Source organism: Drosophila nasuta, chromosome 2R, assembly GCF_023558535.2.
Source record: "Drosophila nasuta strain 15112-1781.00 chromosome 2R, ASM2355853v1, whole genome shotgun sequence".
NCBI lineage: Eukaryota > Metazoa > Arthropoda > Insecta > Diptera > Drosophilidae > Drosophila > Drosophila nasuta.
This window is the reverse complement of record NC_083456.1, coordinates 16,194,093-16,219,232: the sequence shown is the minus strand read 5'-3', so window position 1 is coordinate 16,219,232 and position 25,140 is coordinate 16,194,093. Positions and strand designations below refer to the sequence as shown.

The 25,140-nt window shown below is 41.0% G+C and overlaps 2 protein-coding genes across 3 annotated transcripts; one reads left to right on the top strand and one right to left on the bottom strand.

The window, feature by feature from the left end:
• Window positions 1–8,966: 8,966 nt before the first annotated feature.
• LOC132786972 (alpha-tocopherol transfer protein-like) lies at window positions 8,967–11,638 on the top strand. The gene is made up of 5 exons (XM_060793779.1): window positions 8,967–9,382; window positions 9,452–9,559; window positions 10,929–11,073; window positions 11,125–11,338; window positions 11,405–11,638. The coding sequence occupies exons 1-5, from the start codon at window positions 9,108–9,110 to the stop codon at window positions 11,557–11,559; spliced, it is 897 nt and encodes a 298-aa protein (XP_060649762.1). The 5' UTR covers window positions 8,967–9,107; the 3' UTR covers window positions 11,560–11,638.
• Window positions 11,639–12,456: 818 nt separating this feature from the next.
• Window positions 12,457–21,447, bottom strand: LOC132784653 (MYND-type zinc finger-containing chromatin reader Zmynd8). 2 transcript variants are annotated; one of them, XM_060790411.1, is made up of 10 exons: window positions 21,213–21,447; window positions 20,801–21,027; window positions 19,498–20,624; window positions 19,270–19,436; window positions 19,123–19,204; window positions 16,961–17,141; window positions 14,029–16,898; window positions 13,106–13,966; window positions 12,836–13,041; window positions 12,457–12,777 (listed from the first exon to the last, which is right to left on the bottom strand). In XM_060790411.1, exons 3-10 carry the CDS (start codon window positions 20,605–20,607, stop codon window positions 12,774–12,776), a joined length of 5,481 nt encoding a protein of 1,826 aa, XP_060646394.1. In that variant the 5' UTR covers window positions 20,608–20,624; window positions 20,801–21,027; window positions 21,213–21,447; the 3' UTR covers window positions 12,457–12,773. The 2 variants fall into 2 exon arrangements, with proteins under 2 accessions (XP_060646394.1, XP_060646395.1); XM_060790412.1 differs by having other exon boundaries at window positions 19,498–20,619.
• Between the last annotated feature and the right edge of the window lie 3,693 nt (window positions 21,448–25,140).

Sequence of the window (25,140 nt, the reverse complement as noted above, 5' to 3'; positions counted from 1 at the left end):
TGGTTTGCTTTGGCACGCAAAGAAGCAAAGAAGCAAAACATTCTTTGGCCCAGGGAATTGTCGCGGTTAGGAAATTCGTAGAAATCTTCTCGGGTGCACCCATGGGATGGCCTTAGGTCTTAGGATTGCTCTCAACCGCAAAATAAAGTTGCTTTCTATCAGATGTCAGTATTAGAAACTAGTGACCACTTTTTAACATCCTTTCTAAGGAAAGCGTAATCAGAATATTTTATGTGTTTAATAAATCACTTCCTAGGAAAATAAAATTATTATTATAAATGATGGCACAATCGAATTAATAAATGAAATGTGCTAGTAAGGTTTATTAAAAGTGAAATTAGTGTTTGTTTAGTTGTGAATGATCCCATGGATTTAAAAACCCTTCTTTAAAACAATTTTTGACAGCATAGATTAAATTTTATTTATGAGAAGTTCTTAAAGCTTTGCGAATTAAAATACATAAATACAATTATATATATATATGTATATAATTTGATTGTAATATTTTAGATACAATATTAAATTTTTAAGATCCTACTTTTGGATAACACGGATTTTTCACTTAAATAATCTTTAAACATATATTGAATATGATGTTAAGGATCTAATTATATTTATTTTGAGATTATTAACTCTTACACCTTGTTCATGATTTTCTTTAAGTTGGACATTAAATATTTAGAGAATATTAACTCTTTCACCTTATTTATGATATTCTTTAAGTCGGACACTAATTATTTAGATGGCACATACGAAGATGCTGATAAAAATCTTACTGTCGAGAATATTTCGAACTTGATGTTATGTGAGATTAATTATAGACACACTGGTATAATAGATTGATCTTATCTATTGTGATTTTAGCAGCTTACGTTTCAAATACAAAGAAAGGCAGTTGAATAAGCGACGTGATAAAGATGCAGTTAAAAGGAGCAGCGAAAGATTCGTATTCGCAAGTGATTAATGCGCTTAATATAGTTGCTGTTTGAATTGTGATACATTTTGTGACTTATACCGTCATTAGTTTTGAGAGTGCGGGTCCTTTGACTCCGTTTTGGGAAAGTGAATTGATGGCGGCACTCAGTCATTGCATGCGAATCATTTGTAAATCGCTGTTAATTGCCTTGGCATCTATCAAGCGCATAATTTCTGCTCTTTCAGATACACACGTATCTTTTTTATTCATTCATGTTCGCTTGTGTGTGTGTGTTGTGATTGTCATTGTGAATGCCAGCGAGCGAGCGAATGAGTATCAATTGTCTGCTTCCTTGGAGCAGCTCCCGTTTATGCATGCCACTCACTGCCTTCAACACATTTGGCTCCTGACTGTGCGCCACTTAAAAATGAGACGATTTGCTCCTCTGTTGTTGCCCCCCTCTCTCTCTCTCTCTCTCTCTCTCTCTCGCTGTCTCTCTCGATTGTTGTTTCCTTAATGCTTTCTCTTCTGTTCCCATTTGGTGCAATATAATTTCACCATCCGGCAATGAGCTCGTAATTGCCAAGCACATTGTCTCCCTCTCTCTCTCTCTTTCTCCTCCTCTTCTTGCCACGCCTTTGTTGCCCCACAACTGCACTCTCTACATTCTCTACACTCTCTTGAAGTTGAAGTGATCTGCAGCCCCTTTTCTCCAGTCTGCCTTTCGATCCTGTTCGACTTGGGCATGTCAAGTGTTTGCTTCCTTTCATTCTGCACTCAGCGAAAGGGTCGGAAAATATTGAATTCATAATTACGAGTATGTAGATAGCAAATGCCGCGACTTGACTTCGCTTGCCACTAATTAGTGCCGCGTCTAGGCATCCCAACGGTCGCTGAATCTGCTGAAGCGCATCCCCGACACAGGACTGTTGTTGTGTTCTCTGTTGGACTCTCTTCCTGTTGCACCTTAAGGGTCACATTGCGACCCCGACGACGACGACAGCATTTAAATATTCAAACGATCACTTCACACTCATACACACTCACGAATACACTCACACACGCGATCATCATCACTGTGATTGCAACCACCATGAAGCGACGGTTACCTGTTACTGTAACTGCTGCATCCGCATCCTATTTACGAGGGTTGCTAGACCATCTAATTATCATTTTTTAACATCGTTCGCTGACTCAGGTGTCGGGAGTCATCATCAGGTGTATTCACTGCCCGCGGTGGTTGCTCTTCTCTTCGTGTCTGCCTTAAGGATTTCAGAGACGCACGACTGAACGCTAACAGAAACAGAACACAACAATACGCTCCCTTTGTGCTTCCCTTCAGCTCGCTACCCTCCCCTCTAGTCTCCTACTGAATATCAGACCCTCGACTTTGGCTTTGCGTTTTGACTTTGACTTTGATGTTGACTTTCGTCCTGTCAGACAATTATTTCAAAATGCGTTAATGCTTTTTTGCCTCTTCTTCGTTGTCGTCTGTCTTTTGTGATCCTCAGACGTTCCCCTAACAGACCGCTTTATCACTCACTCGTACTCCCCCTCCACTTCTCCGCTCCCTCAGCTCCTACCCTGTCTTTTGTCTGTGCCGCTGCCTGAAGTCTCTGCTCCTGACTCGCTGCCTGCAATTCACATTCACATTCCCGGTACGTCACAGTCGAATCGGTTGTGCTTTTGTTGATTTACTTGCTATACCTGCACCTGCACACACAGTGGGGTATATCTAACAGTAAACATGATTTGCTTGAAACTTTTGCTTTATGATATTGTATTTCGTTGGAAGTTGAGTATTATGTTCTTTACTTAAATTTCAAATGAAATTATTTAATATGAAAAATATTATATCACTTTATTTTAAAAATATTTACATTTCACAAGTTGGTGTAGAATTATAATACTACTTAAATAAATTGCTAACGAGGCGAAATAAATACAATATAGAAAACATAAAATAATTAATTTTGAAGGAAATTATATGAAAGTAACAAGTTAAATATATTTTGCACAATTCTATAAAATATTTACTTTTGTAATTAATGATGAGACGATGAGAAGTTTTCTTTCTTATCTTGTAAGTTTATTTATGAAAATGTGATAGAATACAAAATTATTTCTTGAACAAATAGATTATCCCGCTATATTCCTTATTTCCTGCAGTATACTTTATAGGATTTTTATCAAAAAATATTTATTTATATTTTATTTCATTAAAGGTTAAAGTTAAATTAGGGACATTACAACTGTATTATACATTATAGATTGATTCATAAGTACAAAAATATACAACATTTTAATTATGCGGAAATGTTTAGTAGATGAAGCCTTTTAAGACTTCTTATCCTCAGAAAATAATAAGGCATTAATTTCAAATTAATATTTAACTAGCAATACTTGAAACTGCCTTAATAACTTCAAAATTTAGGTGTAGGTATAACATAGTCAGTCAACCACATTTTCTGCTCACTTTATTGGCAATCTAAGTGACGATTGTTGCTTTTGTTATTCGTTCCCAGTCCCGTAGCGATCCGAGCGAGCCCTCGCCGCACATTTTGAGTGTTTGGCATTAATTTCCTGAGCATCCTGTTGCTTGCTCTTGCATGAAACAGGATGCCAATGACCGTGTAATACACAGGCTTTGTTTTATTATTGTTTTTTCTTCTCTTGTTTTTTTTTGTATAAGTATTTTTGTGTATTTTGCTTTGTTAATGGGGCTTTACCCTTAACGAGTGAAGTGTTTAGCTTTAACTGTTGCTAGTTTTGTGCGGCAACTGCAACTTTGTTTGGTTTCTAATTTGATTGCCTCTGTTGGCAACTCGCTAAACTCATATATAATTGTTCATTACGAGTGCAATAGTTGTTGTTTGTTATTATTGTTGCTCTTTCTTTGAGGTGTGTTTAGCGGCCAATTTCCGCTTTTGCGGCGTGGCATAAAAATTAAACGATTGCTGCCTCGACTCCAGGCGACGACAATAACTGAGTATCTGCAATTATTGAGTGATTAGATACAAATGCAACAAGGATTGTGGCAGTTTAAATAATTTAAAACAGATTACGCTTAAGTAATTGATTAATTTATGGTTAAAGAGACGGAGAACAATTGGGTTATAAAGTGGGATAAAGGTAAAAGAAAGTTTCAAGCTGTATTGCGAATTCAAATACTAAGTTTACAATGGTAAATTATAAAATAAAAGTAATTTATTAATGGGAAAAGTAAGGAAAATACAAAATAATAAAATTATTTAAAAAATAGTTGCACAATTATGTTTGAATCATCTTAAAAATTGTATAAATTGTTCAAGTTTTTCAAAAAATTATTTCATCAAAAAATTTGTAAAAAATGTAAAAATAAAATCAAATTTTTGTAAAGAAAAAGTTGAACAATTTCCTTTTGATAATCCTACAAAGAAAACAAGTAAGAAAGTTACAGTCGACTGTGCTCGACTGTGAGATACCCGCTACCCATTTTTAAAAAAGGGAAAATATTGCGGTATTATTTTCAAAATATACCGAAAATACTAAAAAAAAATACTACCAACTGGTATGTTTGGTATATCGATACAGCACACCATTCAAAATATACCATAGACGACACAATGTACCAGATTGTCGGCCAAAGCAACTAAGACCCCTTATAAGTAGGCGTTTTTGCCCATACAAAAGTATTTCTTTAATAACTTCCACAACTTTTATCTGATCGCAACCAAATTTTCAGGAATCATAACTACTATACTAATTATAGTATATACCAAAATTCGCAACTCTAGCTTTAAATTTACGCGTGTTATTCGATTTTTTTGATTTGCGGGGGCGGAAGTGGGCGTGGCAAAAATTTGAAACAAACTTGATTTGCGTGCAAACATAACAAATGCTGTCGAAAAAAAAAATTATAGCTCTATCTCTTATAGTCTCTGAGATCTAGGTGTTCATACGGACGGACGGACAGACACACAGACGGACAGACACACAGACGGACAGACACACAGACGGACAGACGGACATGGCTATATCGTCTCGGCTGTTGACGCTGATCAAGAATATATATACTTTATAGGGTCGGAGATGCCTCCTTCTGCCTGTTACATACATTTCCTGCCGGCACAAAGTTATAATACCCTTCTACCCTATGGGTAGCGGGTATAAATAAAGTATTTGAATGAAGGAAAAATTTGAACTACATTTTATTTTAATCATGTAAATATATTTAAGTAAAAAACAAATGAATGAAATTCGGAGAGTAAATTTTTCGGTTGAATTCAGTTGTTTGAGGCGTTAGCTTTTTAATTTATTTGTTGTCAAGTATCTCGGACTAGAAAGACTGCCTTTCTTGTAATTTAAAGAATTTTAAATAGATGCCTGTTGGAATGTAAATATGAATACCAATGCCAGAAGCTGTAATATTCGCATAAAGCAAATTATAATTTATGCAAATTTCATTCTAAATTCAGCCGCCAAGAAAAAGCTTAACATATTTTTGTTTATACAGATTTGCAGAAGAATTTCAAAGAATTCTGTGCTCAACTCTTCAAATAATAATCCTTATATAACTGGCCATAGCAAAATTACCTCATTTCTCTATTTGCTTATCACACATTTGCTTTATGTTAAATAGCAGATGAAGAAAAATAATTGAACAAAGTTCGTGTGAGAGAAAAATAATGTTGAAATAAAATAAAAAGGCAACAAATCAAAATCAATTTGTCAAGCGGCACTTGCCACCGTAAATAAAAGCGAATAACAACAACAACAACAACTGCAACTATGGCCAGTGGCAAGTGGCAAGCGACTGACGACAGAGCATATAAAAAGACGTTCGAACGGCAATCAGAAATCAAAACAAAAACCGCTAAAATAACAGAAAAAGTCTCGAAAAAGTGGCGCGCATGCGCAAACGAGTTTCTCTATGTGTCAAAGAAGCTGAAGCAACTGAAGCTTGAGGAAGGAAGAGGTGGCGGGTTTGTTAAGCGGCAATCCCAATCGAAATGGGCATCAGAATTGAAGCTTTTTTCTGTTGCTGTTGTTGTTGTTGTGGCAAACGGCAAGCGCGTGGCAGTGGCAACAATCAACACGGGGCCCCAGTTCCAGGCACAACAACAACAAAAAAAAGGCGCGCCACGACGAGGCAATGAGACTGGGGCAGCAGAAGCGGCCCATTGTTTGCAACAAAACACGTAGGGCAATCCATACAAATGAGTCAGAGAGTCGAATTGAAATGAACAGGATCCGCTATTGAAGAGCAGGCGAAAAAACGAGTAAATGCACCAAGATTTGCCAGCAGCAGCAAGTGAAGTGTGAGTGAGGCAGCGAGTTGTATGCAAAACGACGCGACAACTTCATTTGTCGTACAACGGAAACGACAGCAGCAACAACAACAGCAGCAGAGGTGGCAGCTTGAGGGGGCAACAACTTGCTGTCTGTGCTGCTGCTGCACGTCGCCCAGTCAAATTGAGGTTAAGTAATGCAGTCAAATGCGTGAAAAATGACAACAACAACGGATAAGCCACTTTTATGCTTATGCAGCAGGAGCAGACGGTGGGCAAAGGGGGGACCACAAAAGGAGGACAACAGCGTGCGCTCATGCGCCAAAGTCAAAATCGAAGTCGAAGTCGCAGTCGAAGTGGAAGCCAAACCCCAAAAAGGAGGCACACTAACTGCGTGTAGGATTCGCTGCGTGACGGCAACATCAAAACGAGGCACGTTGCATACGACACCAAAAATGATGTTGTCATCGAGCATTCCTGCAATTGGTTTTCGCTGTGCTTTGCCTTGCTTTTGGGGTCAGCAAAAGTGACTCATGTCAGTCACGAGCCACTCACTAAAAAGTACCCAAGTTAGTGGTAATTAATTTTCTGCATGGCACCTCAAACGAAGCTTGCTATTGGAAGCTTGACACTGCGACACCTGTGTGCTGTGCTGCGACAGCGATCCCAGAATTTGCAAGGCTGCTGCCTCCTCATCCACAACCACAGCCACATCCAAAGTCAAAAACTGGTTGCAACAAAATGCCGTTTGCTCTTTGCGCGCAACTTCTAATCCGTTGGAATTTCAGACACGCCAAAGTGGCACACAGACTGACGTTAGACACACAGCTGTAGACGGAGACACAGACGGTGGCATAGACTGGGGCAGAGCCAGAGAGACAGGTTGAACAGCAGCGAGAGACCAGCATGTTGTTGTTGCTGTTGCTGTTGAAGCTGAAGTCGAGTGCCTCTTGAGCTGTCCACTTGTGGCTGCGACTCTGGCATTGCCTGCTTCGACTTCTACTTCTACTTCTACTTCTGCTGGTGTTGCTGCTGCTGGCAAAATGTCAAAAGTCTGGCCGCAGAATGGGGCCGACGCGACGTTGGCATAACTAGGAATATATCTATGAAAGTTGCTTAGAACTGGGCTCGGCCAACACTGATCCTCCATTTGAATTACCATGAATGAATAGCTCAACTGATTTATCGCGAAACAATTGATTTTTAATTACGATGACTTTAATAGCAGCACAGATTATGAGAAGTCAGCCTTCGTACAGGTGTTATTAATAAGTATTTCCACTGAAGTGGCACATCACGCTATGCTTTCAAGTTTATTGTCAGAATACAGTGTTACTCGAGAAATCTTGTAAGGAATACAAATTCAACTAAATTGAATTAAGTCTAAATTGTGAAAATATAGTACAATACACTATAAGTACTGTGATATGTACAACAATAAAACAGTACAAATTTTAAGCGAAGTAAAACCTTTTTCGAAAAAAGAATTTTAGCTCAAATAAAAATAGAACTACTATATAAATGTAGATTATATTGTAGGACTAAGCTGTATATATTTTTACTTAATTACATTTATGGCGTAACTAAAAAAAGGTATAATATAAAACGATTTGTTTTAAAAACTCAATTAAAAAAAATAAACAATTATTTAGATATTATGATACAGTTTAACACAGATGAAATAACTACAGGTAATTTTACAATTTAAATAATTTGATTTAAATGCAAGGCTCAATTAAAAAAAAATATAAGAGAAAATATGTTCGATTTAGAATATTTTGCATAAATAAATAATTACTTAAACACTACAAATGTTGCTCAATTTAGACTTGGATCACATAAGCTGCAAATTATTTTATTTAAATACACAAAATTAGAATAGAAGAATAGAATATTTAAATAGCAAACAAATTATAATCTTTATTTATTAATTAAAACATGTATGAATAAAAGAACAACCACTTAAGAATTGCGTTAAAAAAGCAAATAAAGCACTTTCCAACAAAACTGAAATTATTAAAACACTACAATTTCAGCAAAAATACAATAATATTTTAGAGCAAAACTCTATTTAATTTGATCACTATAATTAAACAAATTAAACACTAAACTATAATATCTTATATAACTAAGAATCTACAGAATTAACTCAATGCGTCTAAACCGAATTTTGTTGCTTAGATGCAATTAAAATGAAAACTTATTAAGACACTTTGCGAAGTAAAGTTGCAACCGAATTTTGCAGTAAAAATGTGTATCACTTATACGTAATGGTGTCCGATGCGGTTGAATAACAACAACAAACATCGTTTCCCAGGGGAGTTTCATATTAATCAGTGAGGCGTTTCGCGATGTCGAGCGAGTGAGCGAGCTCCAGGGCCAATTCTCGAGCACACGCCAAGCGCTTATAATAGGCCATCATAAAAAAATATGAAAAAAAAATAATAACTACATTACTCTCGTTACTGGACGGCGGCGAGTATCAGATATTACACAACCGAAAAATTTAATGATAGTTTGAAAGAGGTAAAAAACGGAAAAACTTGAATTTTCACGCAAGTGCATGATGGAAGTGAAATGATCAAGTGAGCGAGTGAGCGAGTCAGTGGAGAGTAGGCAACCAGTTGCAGTTTTCCTCCTCGATCCGAAAGAGTAACAACAACGAAACAACAGTCGAAATTACTATCACGTCACACAGAGGCGGTAGGTGGAAGGTGGCAGCGGCTGCTGAGGGAACGGGCAACCAGTTTCACTTGCGAAAGCAAACAGCTTCAATTTCAATTTCAATTTCATTCGAGAGTCGACCGTCGATAGTGGGAAACGCGTTTTTCAGCAGCAGCAACGTCTCGCCAAAAAAAAATAAAAGTATCTTTAAGTATTTTGTGTTGTGCCAAGTTGCCAATAAATCAAACTGTGCTGAAATGAAGGAAGCCGATCTGGATGAACAATATGCTCGCTTCCCAGAGATTAAGCGTGCCGAGGTGCAAAAGTTTGTCGATTGGATACACGCCCAGCCGCACATCTCCGCCCACTTCTCAGAGGGCGAGGCTCTGCACTTTTTCTATGCCTGCAAATACAGCATGGAAGTGGCCAAACAGGTCCTGGACACGAATCTGACGGCTCGCACCCATTTGGACGACTTCTTTGTGAACCTGGATATCGAGTCCAATGAATTGAAACGCGCCATGAAAACGGTGTAAGTATAGAGCTCATAAATTATCCTGTGGCACCGTTGTACCTCAACAAACTAAACTTGTATCTGCAGATCGGTTGTGCCGTTGCCAGGAACCACGCCCGAGGGTTATCGCGTTATTGTGGGCAAACTGTCCGATTTAACTACCGCAAACTTCAACTACGCCGACGTCATGAAACTGTAAGCTATAAAATATATAATGTAAGATTACAGTATGAGTCCAACTACAAGTAATTTTGTATAGCTTTCGAACATTTTTATACCCGCTACCCATAAGAAAGGAGTCTATTATAACTTTATGCCTTCAGAAAGTATATGTTACAGGCATCTCCGTCCCTACAAAGTATTTATTTATTCTTGATCATCATCAACAACCGTGACAATATAGCCATGTTCGCCTGTTTGTCTGTCCGTCCAAAGAATACTTCAGACTCATTATTTTCCGACCCCGCAAATCGATAAAAATCGAATAGCAAGTGTAATGTTGAAGTTAGATTTTTGGTAAATACAATAATATCTATAGTCTTTATGATGCCTGAACATTTTATTGACAACCTGGTATATTTTACACTCTATGGTATATTTTAAATAGAGTACAAAATACCAAACATAGTCTAGTCGAGTCACTTGATTTAGCTTTCTGATGGTACTTGTCTTTGATTTCCTAACCTGAACAAATTTGTAAAACAACAATTGGTTCTTAAACCTCTATAATGTATCCAATTTTTTTTTTAATGGTCTTTAATACCACTAACACAAAATTCATAAAACTGTTAGCTTTGTTCTTTTTATTTTTAGTACCCTTAACGTGTCAATTTGTAAAACAGAATTGGTTTTTTAACTTGAAAATTTTATTTACGAATACAATTTTCTTCTTTTAATTTGCTAAACTGTTCAGATTCTAAAAGTCAATATGTTCCTGAATTTCCAATTTTATTAGGATACTTTTAAGAGTTGTAAGTTGTCATAAATTTTTTATTGGAGATAAAATGAAAGTGTATTTAAATACTTAGCTTAGATAAAGGAACAAATAATGCTCACTATTTAGCTTAAGTTGCCAACGTCATTAGCAATCAATTAATCAATTAAATGTGCCCGTAATTATCATTAAAAAAACGATCCACACAAAGGCTATAAATATGATTTACAGTCTATTGCAGGTATATACTCGTAGTAAGTTTAGAATACTTAAAGCTATTACCAGCTTACGTGCATTTACAAGTCCAGTATTTTGAAATTCGAATGTCGTTGTTATGACAGCGAGGGATCAAAGCGAGAGATCAAAGTACCTAAGGTCGTAGTGTGTTAGTGAAAACGTCAGCTTAACTATAAACACGCATCATAGCGGCATGTCCAGATACAGATACAGATACGAATATATCTGGTAACAGATACAAGTATCACAGTGAATACGCAAAAAAAGCAGCTTTCAGCTTAATGATTAGCAATTAAGTTGGTTAATATAATGACAGTGGTGCGGGGTTAATTAATTATTTGTTCTATTAATAGTTTAACTATTATTTGTGTTCCCTTTTCATTTTATTTTTAGCTACTGCATGATATTCGATTTTTGGATGTACGAGGATGGAATTCAAAAGGGCCATGTGATTGTCATCGATCTCAAGGGCTGCTCTCTAGGTCACGTGGCGCGCATTGGATTGTTGCAAATGAAAAAGTTCCTCTTCTATCTGCAGGTAAGTTAAAAATAATATTAGTAAAATCATATATTAACAGTTTTCCTTTAGGAAGCAGCAGCTTTAAGGCTTATTGGCTTCCACTTTATCAATATTGTACCCTTTATGGACAAGATAATGGCTCTGATGACTCCGTTTATGAAAAAGGAACTTACTTCCATTTTGTATATGCACAGCGATCTGAATGAATTCTTTAAGTTTGTGCCCCAAAAGATGCTCCCCAAGGATTACGGTGGACCACTGGAGGAGATGTGTGTGGCCAAGGGTAATAATTTATTAAATGATTCTCGTTTCACTTGAACTCTAAATTAATATACAATTTCCTTTATAGAGCTTTACAATCAGAAATTAATGGATAATCGCAAACAGATGCTCGAGTTTGAGACAAGACATCAGGTCAATGAGAAACTCCGACCTGGCAAGCCAAAGAACGCCTCCGATCTGTTTGGCATCGAGGGTAACTTCAAGAAATTGGATATCGATTGAGCAAACCTATGCAAGTTGCTAATTAAAATACAATCTGGTTTTGTTTTCTTGGTGTAAGATGCATAGCTAATAAATGTTGAAATTGTAAAAAATGTAATGTGCATTATTTTGGAAGAGCCTTAAAATCTATTAATCCCATTCTATAGGCCTAGTTATCCTGAACACAAATATATGTGCCGAGAGATGGTTGACGATTAACAACTAAAAAAGTCCTTTGCCGAAAAAAAACGTATATCTCATATATCCTGCTGCAGGTCATGTATTGCTAGGATCGCAAGTACCAACTTAATCGGTCTGCATCAAAAAAATATGACGTCATCTAAGAATCCAACACTTGTAATTTTTTGGCCCGCTGCCCAAGAGAAAGAGATAAAATTTTCAAATTGCAGGATAACTCAAGAACTACAAGGACGATTTGAATGTACTTTGGCACGGTAGTGGGTATCATTAATAGTTATCGTTTGACACAGGAAACGTAAGGATCGGACAGGATACGCCGGAGATATTCGCTATTTTATGTATACAAAAAAAGTCCTTGTAACTTGGCCGTTTGTAGGACATTCGTCCTTTTTAGCATGTCAATTGGTTTGCATTGATTAGAGCTATCATTGTGCCAAAGGACATCACAATCGTCCTTCAAATGGCCGAGACACGGCAGATTTTTTAGTTTTTGACCATTTTTTCTATGCCTACCCCTTGAAAAAATTGGAGGTAAATTTTTTTGAATCACCTGCAAAATCCTTGAATGCCAATCGATAGTCCTGGTTACTACGATTACAAAAAGGTATGTCCTGACTACATCCTTAAGAATTTGCATGAGTTATGACTAAAAATAAGCTATAACTTTGCTATATCTCGTCGCATTTTAAAGGACATGTATTCAAAGGATCGTATGAAATATTTTTAAAAGTTACATTTTATTATTGTTTTGCTGATCGTTGAAATTAGGTCTTCATTGTTACTGCTTAGAGCTACTCCTTATCTACACGTACATAAGTATGTTGATGGGTTAGATACACTGAATGAATGTACAAATGGTTGAAATGAGTTTCTTAGCAAAAGCTTAAATATGATAAAAATAGGTATAGTCATAAGTCCATCTTATGGTTTGACATAAATTATGTTTACAAGCTACATATGTGAACCAATTAAGCTTAATTTAGTTTTTAGTTTGCCTTTCATACTAATTTACAGTTTCCGTCACAAGGAGTCCTTCATCTGCAATACAAAGCATTTTAATACATATTCTTAATTTTTTGAACCAAGTTAAGCTTACTGTGGAAAAACGTGATTAATTTGATTGTGACGCATGGTCTGTGCATTATTGTTGTTGCTGTTGTTGCTTAGCTGACTGTTCGGCTGAATGTTGCGCATACGATTGTTGTTCTTTGTCGAGTTGCGACCTGTTGGCTTTGGAACCTGCTTATGATGCTGCTCCGATATTAGACCGAATGAGCCAGCATTGCTTACAGTGATGGGTAACTAATATATAAAGTGGATTACTTAATATGCATAGATTAAGTTAAGTATGTTAGTTGATGCTTACAGGTATATTGTAACGCTGCACAGGAATTGGCTGCGTCTGCTTGGACGCGTAGTTCAAATTGTTGCGTTGCCCAGACATGAGGTTGTTGCCAATTTGTGATGAGTTTGAAGGCGTTATGAGTGTAACGGGCGATACAATATTGTTGTTGCTGGGCGACGGCACTGTTGTGGGTAACGAGACGGGACGCAGAAACGTGTTGTTGGGAAGCTTGAGCACCTCAGTGCTGGGCGGCGGCGGATTGACTAGCGAAATCATCGACTGATGCGTCGACCACTTCTTGCTGCCGCTAGGAGCGACATTTATCCCTTGCGTTCTATTCATCTGCTGACCAGGACTTGTTGCATTGTTGGCGACAGTCTTTTGCTTGCCACGCGGTGTCTCTGCATGCATCGATGGCGGCACCTGCGATTGCTGCTGCTGTTGTTGTTGCTGCTGAGCCGTGGACTGCGCTTGCAACGTGGCCGCTTGGCCACAGCTGGCCGAATGACGTTGCCAGTGCATTTGCTGGCAGGGATAGTCACAATAGGAGGTATTCCAGCAGCAATAGAGTTGAGCCTCACGCATGCAATTGGCGCACCATTGCTTCTTTTTGGCATCCTCCACAGCACGCATGCGTTCGACCGTGCTCTGCTGACGCAGCTCACTGAGCACACGCTTGTTCTCTTGCTCGATGGTCTTGCGCATCTCGGAAATCATCAAATCCGTGGAACGTTGCATATCAGCTAATTGACGCTCGTAGTGCTGCTTGATGCGCTCGTTTTCCAATGTCAAGCCAGCGATGCGTGCCTGCAGCACACTTGGTTCACCGCCAGCCAAATCACTCAACGTGTCTTCGATGACGGAAATGAAGTAGTCTGTGATCTGCGTTGAAAGAACATACATATTAATAAGCTTCAACTTTTCGACGATGTCTACATACTCACCTTGTGCGCATTCTCCTTTAGACGCGTCGAAAGTGGTCCAGATTGCGACGGATAGATGTTGGAGCCGTCGGACTGCAGCGGACCTGTGGGACGTGCCGTCAGCTTGGGCGGACCAGAGCGCAGCACCAGCTCACTGAAAGCGGTGGCCACGCCTGGCGTTATGGGCTCACATACCGGCGACTCGCTTACCAATGTATCACTGGGTAAACCATTTAGAGCACTGGCTAACAAACCACCAGGTTCAGCATTTGCTGCAGTTCTTATCGTGGCTGCAGGCGCCGTCGTTGGCGTCGATGTGGTGAGTCCGGCCAGCGGCGGCGGTAGCAACGCGTTGTTCGCATACGCAGGCGGCGGAGCTGGCGCTGGTGGTGGTAAAGGAACCGTTGGCATTGCTGCTGTCGTCTGCAGGGTATTCTTGGATACCGCACGCAGGGGCGGTACAGGTATTGTCATGAGATTGGAATTGCTGAGATTGCTGCTGCTGCCAGCACTGCTGCTGAGACAGTTGCTGTTGCCACCATTGCTGCTGCGCGGTTCCATGGGTATGACCACCATATTTGACTTTAGCAGACTTGTTGTGGCTGACTGTGGCGGCGGTGGAGGTGGCGATGTTGTGGAGCCCAGGGATTTGTCGCTCTTCACACGAAGCTGTTGTGCCACTGGCGATTTCTGTGATTGCGCCTTGGGTGATGCTTGCGGTGTGGGTCGTTGACTATTGTTTGCCTGCTTTGGCGAGGGAGACGACGACGGCGATGGCGATGGTGAAGCTGAAGGTGGTGTCTGTGAGGGCGACATCGCTGAGGCAGGCAATGGACCATGTGGCACACCGCGCAAGGCATTGCGCTTGCTTGACTCTGACGATTTTGGCGACTGCTTCTGGCTCAATCGCTGAATGGTTGTGTCACCTACAAAGCGCACGAAACTATCGCCAGCGGCGTTGGAAACAGTTAAGGCTGCCTCAGCACGGTTGGGCAATGGCGGTGGCGGCATCGTTGGTGCATTTCTGCTGTACGCACCTTGTTCCGTTTCCATTTCATCTTCGCTTAGCACTTCCTCCTTTATCTTAATGCCAGCGGGAACTTCACTTGCAGCTTCAGTTGGCGCAGCTGCTGTCGATGAAGCTGACTTTGCGGGCTCCGTTGGTTCTGTGGCCACAGGTGTCGCATTTGCTTCAGGAACTGTTGATGTTGCAGGCTCAGGTTGCTGTTGCTGTTGCTGCTCCAGCTGCAGTGCTTGTTGCTGCTGCTGCAATTGCAGTGCTTGTTGCTGTTGCTGCTGCAATTGCAGTGCTTGTTGCTGCTGCTGTAGTTTCAGTGCTTGTTGCTGCTGCTCCAGTTGCAGTGCTTGTTGCTGCTGCTCCAGTTGCAGTGCTCGTTGCTGCATCGCTTGCTGTAATTCCTCTGTGGCCGATAATGGTTCTGTTGCCGGAGTTGTTTCCTCGCTATCTTCTGCCTCTGATAAGACTTCTTTTTTGATCTCCACAAAGGGTACAACTTTGCTTATGAGCTGTTGCTGTTGTCGCTCCACAGCACGCTGCTTGGCTACCGTTTCATCCAAAGTTGGTTCCACTGGCTTCGATGTTGCTACTCTTGGAGATGATGTTGATGTAGCTGCTGTTGCTGGAGATGATGTTACTCCTGCTGATGGTGGGGGCGCTGTTAATAATGTTGTTGCTGTAGCAACTGGTGATGTTTCTGCTGCTGTTGCAATTGTTGCCGCTTGTTGCTGCTCTCGAGGAATCTTTGTAATGGTCACACCTTGACGTCGTCTAACCAATTCCACCACCGAGACAACTGCAGGACTTGCTTCAGCAGCTGCTTGTTCCAAGTCTGGTTTTTGGGACTCCGTGTCGGACTCTTTTTCATCTTTAGGTTGTTTGGCAAGCTCTTCTGGTTCCACAGCTGCCGAATCCTCTTGCACCTGCTTTCTGGCATGCTTAGTACGTCGCTTTTGCTCCATTGTTGGGCCCTGTTGACTCGTCTCGCTGCTGGCATCGCTCTGGGAATGTTTGCGCTTGATGCTGCTGGTTGCAATAATGTCTGAGGAGGGCAAGCACATCAGCTTGGCTGAGGTCTTGCATGTTCCGAGGGATTTGCGTTTCAGCACCACTGTGCAACCGCGAGACTCTCTTAGTGCATCGCCAACTCTTGGTATAACCTCATAGTTGCTGCTCTTGGCCTTGGGTGACTCACTGGTTGCTACTTGCGATGGTGGCGGTGGCGGTGAGTCAGTTTCCTGCGTGGATTTCTTGATGGGACTACCAGATGGATCTGATTCATTACCTGACTCGGTTGCCTTTGTCTTCTTGACAATGGAGAGCTTGTCGCCAGCAGTCTTTCGAATGAGAAACTGCAGCGGCGTCTTGTTAGCCGGTTCCAAATGTTTGTTCAGATCATCGGTGACGCCAGGCATCATTTCCTCCAGCTGCTGTTGCTCTTCTAGCGGATCATAGGGTTTGCGATAGGGTGCATAATTAAAGCTGCCAATTTTACTCTTGATATGTTCAATGTGTACTTCTACCTCGCGAATGCATTCGGCCAAATCTCGCGCCGACCGGCGACTTGTCTGTGTATTAGGATCCTGGGCACAATACAAAAAGCAATCCTTTACCGGCACATTGGCACGATCGTGTTTGCCAAAGAATCGCACATTGACCACAGCATTAGGGCCATTGCCCATAGCCTTGGCTGGCCAATAGGGAAAGCCTTTCAGCTTAGCCCAGAGCAACAGATGCGGATGTGTGCACACCTTGACGAACCATTCATCACTCGAGTTGGCATTCAAATAGCACTCTGCGCACGTATCAATCTCATTGGCCTCCTGTCGACAAATCTTCACCACCGCTTTGGAGGCTTGTTCTGCCTTCACATCTATTAAAGAGAGAGAAACGTTGTCTTAACATGGGGATAATCTGATTACTGACAACACTCACCACCAGTGTCCAAAATGAGGGTATTGTGCTGTATCCACTTGACCTCGCTGAGAAACTCATCGGAGCTGTTAAAGGCTCGACTCTTGATGCGCTCGGATAAACTTTCGAAGCTCACCGGATTCGCAAAGAATTTTTTGTAGTTTTCCGGCAGCACTTCCTGCGGCGCTCGCAGTTTGTGAACCTGTGATAAAAAATAAAATAAAAGAAAAACAATATGAAAAAAGAGCGCCAATCACATAAGTATTTATTTGTAGCAGCTGGGAGTCCAATTGGCGAATTCGCCGTTAAAGAGCGCGGCGAAGAGAGTCGTGCCAATTCTATAGTAAACAAACAAGTTTGACAGGCAAAACAACAATAGTAGACACGTCGCAGCGAAGAGCGGTAAAATACTTGGCACAACAACAACAATATGAATAAGACGACAAAGAGGTAGAGGAAGAGCAGCAAAATGTCAGTATGTATGTACTCACACCTAAGTGTCTCAGTGTGTGAGCGTGTCTAACCTCAAATTACAAAGCGCACGAAGCAGAATCAGAAGCAGCAACGGTAGAGGCAAATAAAATTGCGCCATTCGACGTCGCCGCCGCGACGTCTTCTCTCCGCCACCACTAACAACATCATGGTGCCGTTGTTGCGTTGCGGCTGATGTTGAATTATTTTCTTCTTTCTTCTTCTTCTCTATTTTGCGTGGTTTTTCTTCCTGTTGCCATTCCAATCACACATTTTACATATGCACATACCCAGCGGACCAACAAGCGAAGTTCAGGCGATAGTATCGCGAAGTGCTTGCGAAACAGGGCGATGCAACTGATGAAAAATTAATGATGCACGAGGGAAACGCGCAACATTATTGATGGTAGAAAATGTATAAAAGAAACTTTAAGTATTGAAAATTTTATAAGACCATCTACATATTTCAATCGAAGACATTTTTCAATGTTTTGAAGTTGCATTACAAGTGTAATATAACTGGTTGTGAATTTAGTTAACCTATCGTATAAATTGCGATATACGCCCGCTGGGTATTTCGTTAGGTTTGTCTGTGCGTGCGATTGCACTGATGAATGAATGTTTATGTCCGTGTAAACATGTGCTTATGCATTACACTGTTATATAAGTTCCTACATATGTACATATATACATATGTATGTGTATGTACATTTGTGTGTTGAATTGCTTGTCCATTTGGCTGTGGCTTGGACTTTGTAATTGTTTTTAACGCTCTTCGCTAGCGATGTGACGACCGAAGGCAGTAACATTAAATTAATTAATTAATTCCTCGCACATTTTAAGCATATTTAACGAACAAAACGGAAAAGTGGCATTAATTAGATTCTTTATGGGTTTCTCAGCTAACCACAGACTAGAGATACAGACAGAGAGAATGAGAGAGAGCAGGAGCTTCTGTTTCATGTTTAAGCATAATATTGTGCCCATTTACGAGTGGGAAAACAAATGCCCCAAATAATATCTCAAGCTTCCATTAAGATGTGTAAGAATGTGCAGAAAGAAAAGCACACAAAGTAAAATTAAATGTGTGCTCATAAGTTGTAAACATTATTTCCAAAATTCGCTGTATTCTGTACGACGTCTGAATATGTAGAAGCCATTTAATTCACTCACAAATGAGCTGATAACTACAATTAACTTAACTCGGTTAATCAGCTGTACAGCACACGTGTTGGTGGAGATCTAATTAGCTAACTTTAGTATTGTCTATCAGTAGCACATTCAATAATGTACAGGGAAGTAGTACGGGGGAGGTGCAGAAAAAGCAACGAGAACGAGTGCGGGACATTTTCAGGTGTCTACACATACAGCGCTTCGTCATCGCCTAAAGAGAGCGACAACGAGCGAGAGAGCACGCCACGTATGTAGGTGGAAATGGAGAGCGTCAACTGAAGACAATTGCTGTACACACATGTACACGTATGCAAATGCTTTGCAAGTGTATGTGCATTCACTGTATTTGCGATTTATTATTGCTGTGTGTGCGCAAATAATTTCGCGTGATTTTCGAAATGAATGCGAACTAACAGATAATGAGAATCACGATCGGGATATAGTATGTACCTTCGTACATGCACATACATATGTATGTGGATGTACATATAAAAGTACTTATACTAGAATTGTCTGTTTGTTGGAAGTACTTTACTCACCCCACGCACAAGTTTCATGCGCTCAAGCGCAAAGGAGAGCAGTTGGCTGAGCAGATCCCCGGATACGTCGCTACGTCGTGACCTGCAATGCACAAAGGAGCTTTACAATCTATGCGAAGCAAACATAATGCTAGTTGCCCTTTTTACCGCTTGGGGGCGCTTTCGATGAGCACACACTCCGGGCACTTCCAGCTGTCATCGAACTTTGTCGATGCAGGACGCACACAAAATGAGTGATAGGAACGCAGGCATTTGGAGCATGGCATCAGTTTGCCGCAGTCGCGACATTTCCAGCAGAACGGATCCCAGCCAACCTACAAACAGAAATACCGATTAATATATCGATAGTATGTGTATGATATCGATAACACATACTCTGGGTGGCGGCTGCCAACGTTCGTCGAGTCGCTGCTCAATCTCTTCGCTGGCATTCTGTGTCTTCGCCTCACTGATGTCCGAATACATGGAGATGTTGGCATCCGTGTCAGCCGTTGAACTGGTGCGTCTTTCGACGCTATCCGCTTCTGCCAGCTGCGTCGCTGGTCCATCTAAAGTATCGTTGATCACTCGATCGAGAAACGCGTTATGTTTCCGAGCAAATTCCTCGTTCTCGGAGCGCAGATTGCCGCGACGTGGTTGATGCTCCTCGCTGCTGCGCGAAACGGTTTTGCTACGACTGCGAAAGCGTTCTCTTATGCCATCTACAAAGCTGCGCCTGGCCGGATTACTATTGCTTTCCTCGCTCACACTCAGCTGGTCGCGGCCCAGTACACAGTAGCCCATATCGTCGTAGGCCACCGAATAGTTGCGTTTCTTTTTCAGCGTCTTCTTCTTGCCCACCTTCTTCAACTCTGAATCTTCTTGCCACTCCGTATCCGAATCGCACATAGGTGCCGGAATGCTCTTGCTGCGCTTTAACGCCATCTGCATCCTGCCGGCTCGCTCTGGACTCTCCGCTTCGGCGGGCAGTGTATTCGAAAGTCCTCCTACCGACTGCTTTATGAGCTGTGCGGCAACTGCTCGAGACTTGCGTCGCTTGAGCTTCAATCCATCGGACACGTAGCCGGTGAGCACCTTGGACTCATTGTGTGAACGCTGCAATGCAATCATCTCCTTGGGCACTCGCCTGTCCTTGGGCGTCGATGTGTTAGCGGGTTTCAGTTCACTCATCTGTTGTTGTTGTGGTTGTGGCGTCGTGGAGACCTTGGTGATCTTCATGGTAAGGGAGGCATGGCCAACAACAGCAGCTGTTGTCGTTGCCGCTGGCCAAGCATTCGAGCTGGACGAGTTGCTGCCGCCGTTAGCGGAACCAGGTGGCGAACTGACCACATACTTCGAACGCTTGAGAGGCGCAGCTTGTTGTTCCATGTCATGGCCAGCCGACGACAGCAGAAGATGCGGCGGGGGGCTGTCAATGGCGGACGTGGCTTCATAGATGGGACGCGGTATCGACTTGGCGCTGTCGTCGTCGTCACTGCTATCCATGTGGCAGGCAAACTTCACTGCAAAAAGAGGTAATTATGAATAAAGATAACGATAAAAATAGATCGAAAAATATAGCATGTACAACAGCAGTTTGATCGAAGCAATCAAAATGGTTGTTTCGTTAAGAAACCAAATTAACGAGTGCCGCATTCGTTGAAAGAAAGAAATTGACGGGACGCGGCGTAGTACTCACCAGGGCGTCGATTTACTGCTTATACATACTAGAAGAGAGCAGCATAAGTTCACTTTGGTAGAAAATAGTTTTTGTTTTAGTTTTTCAGCTTCCGCTTTGATGCTCGTTTACGATTTCACGCTTTTGCTGCTCTTAGCGGACCAACGAATCATGCACTGCGTTTTCTCCCATTCGCTTTTCTCTGTCTCGTCTCTTTGTTGTTGTTGTTTTTGTTGTGCGATGTGCAACTGCAAATATTGTATACAAGATAAAAACAATTGAACACTACGACCATTTGTTATACAGACACAGCCACAGGCATGCAGAGTTATGTACACTGTACATATTGTTGTACCTGCATATGTTTAAGTGAGTCTATATGCATGTGTGTGTGTCCATGTGCATGCCAAACGATAATCACTTTTGGTCTTACCAATTTCTTTTAGATGATTTTCTGCCAACTGTTCACGCGTAATTAAAGTCCACGTTGTTTTTGTTGTTGTCGTCCATAAGTGTTAGATCACATTCCTTATGAATACATTGGATTTCTTATTTATTGTTGATATTTTTACATTTAATCTGCTGATTTTCGCATTACATTTAGCAGCTAGCAATTTGCCGCACACAAAAAAACCAATCTCAATGCGTCGGCAATACGACTGAAAATGAATTCGCCTCAAAATCGTTATTCGCCTGTGTCAGTCAGATGTTGACGGTGCTTACGTTCTCTCTCAATTCGTAGGCTAGCACACGCTCTCTCTCGCTCTTGTATTTGTTTTGCCAGTGGTGGAAATCTCTTAGCAATTGCGGCAGATTGCCGCTCTCTTAATGCAGGCAGCCCATGTGTTGGCATACTCGGCATTGATTATAATTCCTGAGTATTGAGAGTATTGTTGTGTACACACAGTCATACATGCATACATACATAAACATATACAATATATATTAATACATATGTTAAGAAGTTTATGCTATGTATGCATGAACGAATAATTCATCTTTGTGCATTAAGATATTTTTACTGTATTCCCATAGGATGAATTGTAATAAATTATTTAAAATATATGGAATTGAATATATGTATGTATGTATATAGATTTGCAAATTGCTCTCTTAATTGTTCTGAATGACAACATTTTTTATATGAATAATATCAAACAGACTATTTATCTTATAATGCAAATTAATTTTAATTATCATATATGTATTTTCAAAAAATGGGTCATAAAAAATTGTTTATATTCGAGATGCATTTTCTTTCTACAAATTTATTTCGTCGACAAAATGTTTACATATATGATTATTATTTTTAAAAGTGTTTTTAATTTGTTAAAAAAATTGTTAACGTATTTCGTACATTTTTTTATGTTTTATTTATTAAAAAGTGATTGAACAGTTGAAACTGAAAATACTATTTCAGACACAATATAATAATAACAACAAACAATAATAATTATAAATAGCAAATTATAAATTCCGAATTCATTGCGAATTCCAACGATGATGATTTTAGATAAAAATAGATTAAAACTTTAAGAATAATGAATTTTAACTACTAGTAGCTCAAATAAATGCTTTACTCACCTTTGTCTCTAAAGGTAATATAAAAACTTGTTTTCCGGATCAACTCCACTCAATTCCTTTCATTTTTGAATTGTTACAAATCTGTTGACAACTCTTGATCCTAAGCAATCTGTACGCAATTGGGAAATTCTTGAAAAACTTAATTTAACTTTTGCGTCAGTCGCAAAAGCGTTTCAACAGCCTACTTGACTAAATGCACTAAATAAGAGCAATTTTCATATATTCATGACGAGTGATAAGCTGCTGCTGTTGCTCCTGATGCTGCTGCTGCTGCTTGGGGACCCTCGGTCGAGAAACAAAGGTTGCCCCACTTGAACCCCATGCATAAAGGTTCCACTTAAGCAGTCCTCACACGCTCCTAGTATATACGTACATACATACATACATACACACATGTGTGTAATATATATATTGTACCTGCTGTTGGGCTGGTGGCAACATGTCAATAAATGGAGATTACTAACATAATTTGTATTCCAAAATCCAAAAACTGTTAAAAAAGTTGCTCGGCCTCTTTTGCTTTCGCTTTTTTTTGTTTTTGTTTTGTGTGCTGCCAAAAGTTTTTTGTGCTTTTGCGGGAGTGTTCCTCGGGGAGCAATTCGGTTAATATTTGGAACATAAATTTGCAAACGAAGCACTTTAATCAATGCTCAGCCAAAGGGGGCGCGGGGGCATGCCACATGCCGCACACAAACAAACCATGCGTATGCGGTGCAATGCACCTAGTAGCAAAGGGGCATATTGATTTACTAAGATTTGCCAATCATAAACTGTGGAACAATTGATGTTTGCTTCGATTTGCAATCGATTATTGATATTGCCAGCAAATGCAAATGGAATACATAAAAGTAGCCAGAGCTTAGTTTAGTTGAACGAATGAATGTCCTTTTCGCTAGCATATTTATGAAAAAGCAACTAAGAGAGGAGAACCCTCAAGGATATATTGAGAGTGTAAGTTGGTGTGATTTTAAAGCAGCAACGTTTGTCTGCAGCTGCAGAGATGGATGCCATTTATTACACATATTGAATTTCATTTAGTCGAATCTTGTGAGCCTGTGCCTCTGGCTCTGTAACTCTGGCTAACTTGCATAATCGCTTGCATTGAATTTATAGAAAGTCTTGCACCACCTGAGCCCCACAACGTTAGAGAAAGAGAGAGAGAGAAGGAGAGAGAGAGAAGCCCACTCGAGTGACCAGCTAGGCATTGGCAATTATTGAGCGGTTGCCAAGTGAAGGCATAAAATGAGCGCACATATTGCCAGGCAGAACGAAGCTGCTTGCTTCTCCTGCTTGCTGCCTCCTCGACTGTGGGCGGAGCACAGAAACAAGAGCAATAACTGTTTGGCAAACAGATTTATTTTAGCTGGCTGCCCCGGCATTGTTGTTGTTGTTGCTGTTGTTGTTGCCTACCTACTCCCTGCCTGCCTGCCTGCTGCCTGTTGGCATCCTGCTGGCCCAGCTTTGGGCTCGCACAAATATTGGTTTGAAAACTTTCATTGCCACTGCGGCTGCCAGGACACTCAACTGTGTGTGCTTGTGTGTGTGTGTGGGTGAAGTGAGGGGGGAAGCTAGTTACTGCGCCAGGTTTCCAACATTAAGTGCATGTTTTGGCTGCGCTGCCGCCGCATCCACGATTCCAATCTGCCTGCTGCCTGCTGCCTGATGCCTGCTGCCTGATGCCTTGTCTGCTGGCTTGACCACAAAAGCGGCAACGTCGCTCTGTCCGGACTCCTGACGGTGCAGTGCATCATTTTTGCATTAGAAAAGTGCCTCGGCTCCATGAACACTGTAAATAAACGTAACATGCCAGCGCCATTCGCAAATCCCCCAACCAAGAGCACCAGCCCAGACCGCAAATTATGCTTGTCAAAAATGAATGTTACATTCGTAACGTAAGGGAGGCAACAAACACAAAAAAAAAGAGTGCAGAAGGAGCTGCTGCTGCTCCTCGAATGTGAACGTGAATGTGAATGTGGGTGGAGAAGTGTGAGTGGAATATGGGTTTCTGTGGTTGCAAACGGTACGTGCTCAATGCGTTTCAATCTCTGGAGGACTACTCTCCAGCTCACAGGCGCATCCTTCGCAAATGAAGCCAAGCCAAGTCAAGCCAAGCCATTGATGGCTGCCATCCCCGCTCTCGCTCTCTCTCTCTCTCTCACTCTGTGTATACGCCATTTGCCATATGTGATGTGGGCTGCTGACTGACTTGGTGGTTTCACATTGCCGCAGTCACCACAGCAGCAACAGTAGCAGCAACAGCAGCAGCAGCAGCAGCAGTTGAAGCGGCGTCAGCGAACGGAGCCAAACACCGGATGCTGACGTCGTTCTGAAGCAGATGCGAGCAACTTTGACTAAATGTGTTTTGAGTGCATTAAGATGAAAATGTTATTACGCTTTCAGTTGTACGCCCTTCTCTTGCTCTTCCTCTTCCCGCTCCTCCTCGACAGCTTTGCTGGCAGTCATTATTGCAACATTTTGTGAGGTGACGTCTGCAGTGTCACATGGAGGCGGTGGCGGAGATTAAGCGCGGAAATGCTGCAAAATGTGAATTTAGTTGCTCAAAAATAAACCAACTAAAAAGAAAATGAAACTACCAAGAAAACCAAAGCAAAAAAATAACACTCATCATATTGCAAATGAAATGGAAATGAGTTAAGGAAAAGGGAAAACTCTTGACGGAAATTTGCTCACACTTGCAACACTCACGAAAGTTTGATCAACAAGTGAGAGGATATCCTGTTTGGCCAAATTATGCGGATTAGCTGATGTGTGTCTGT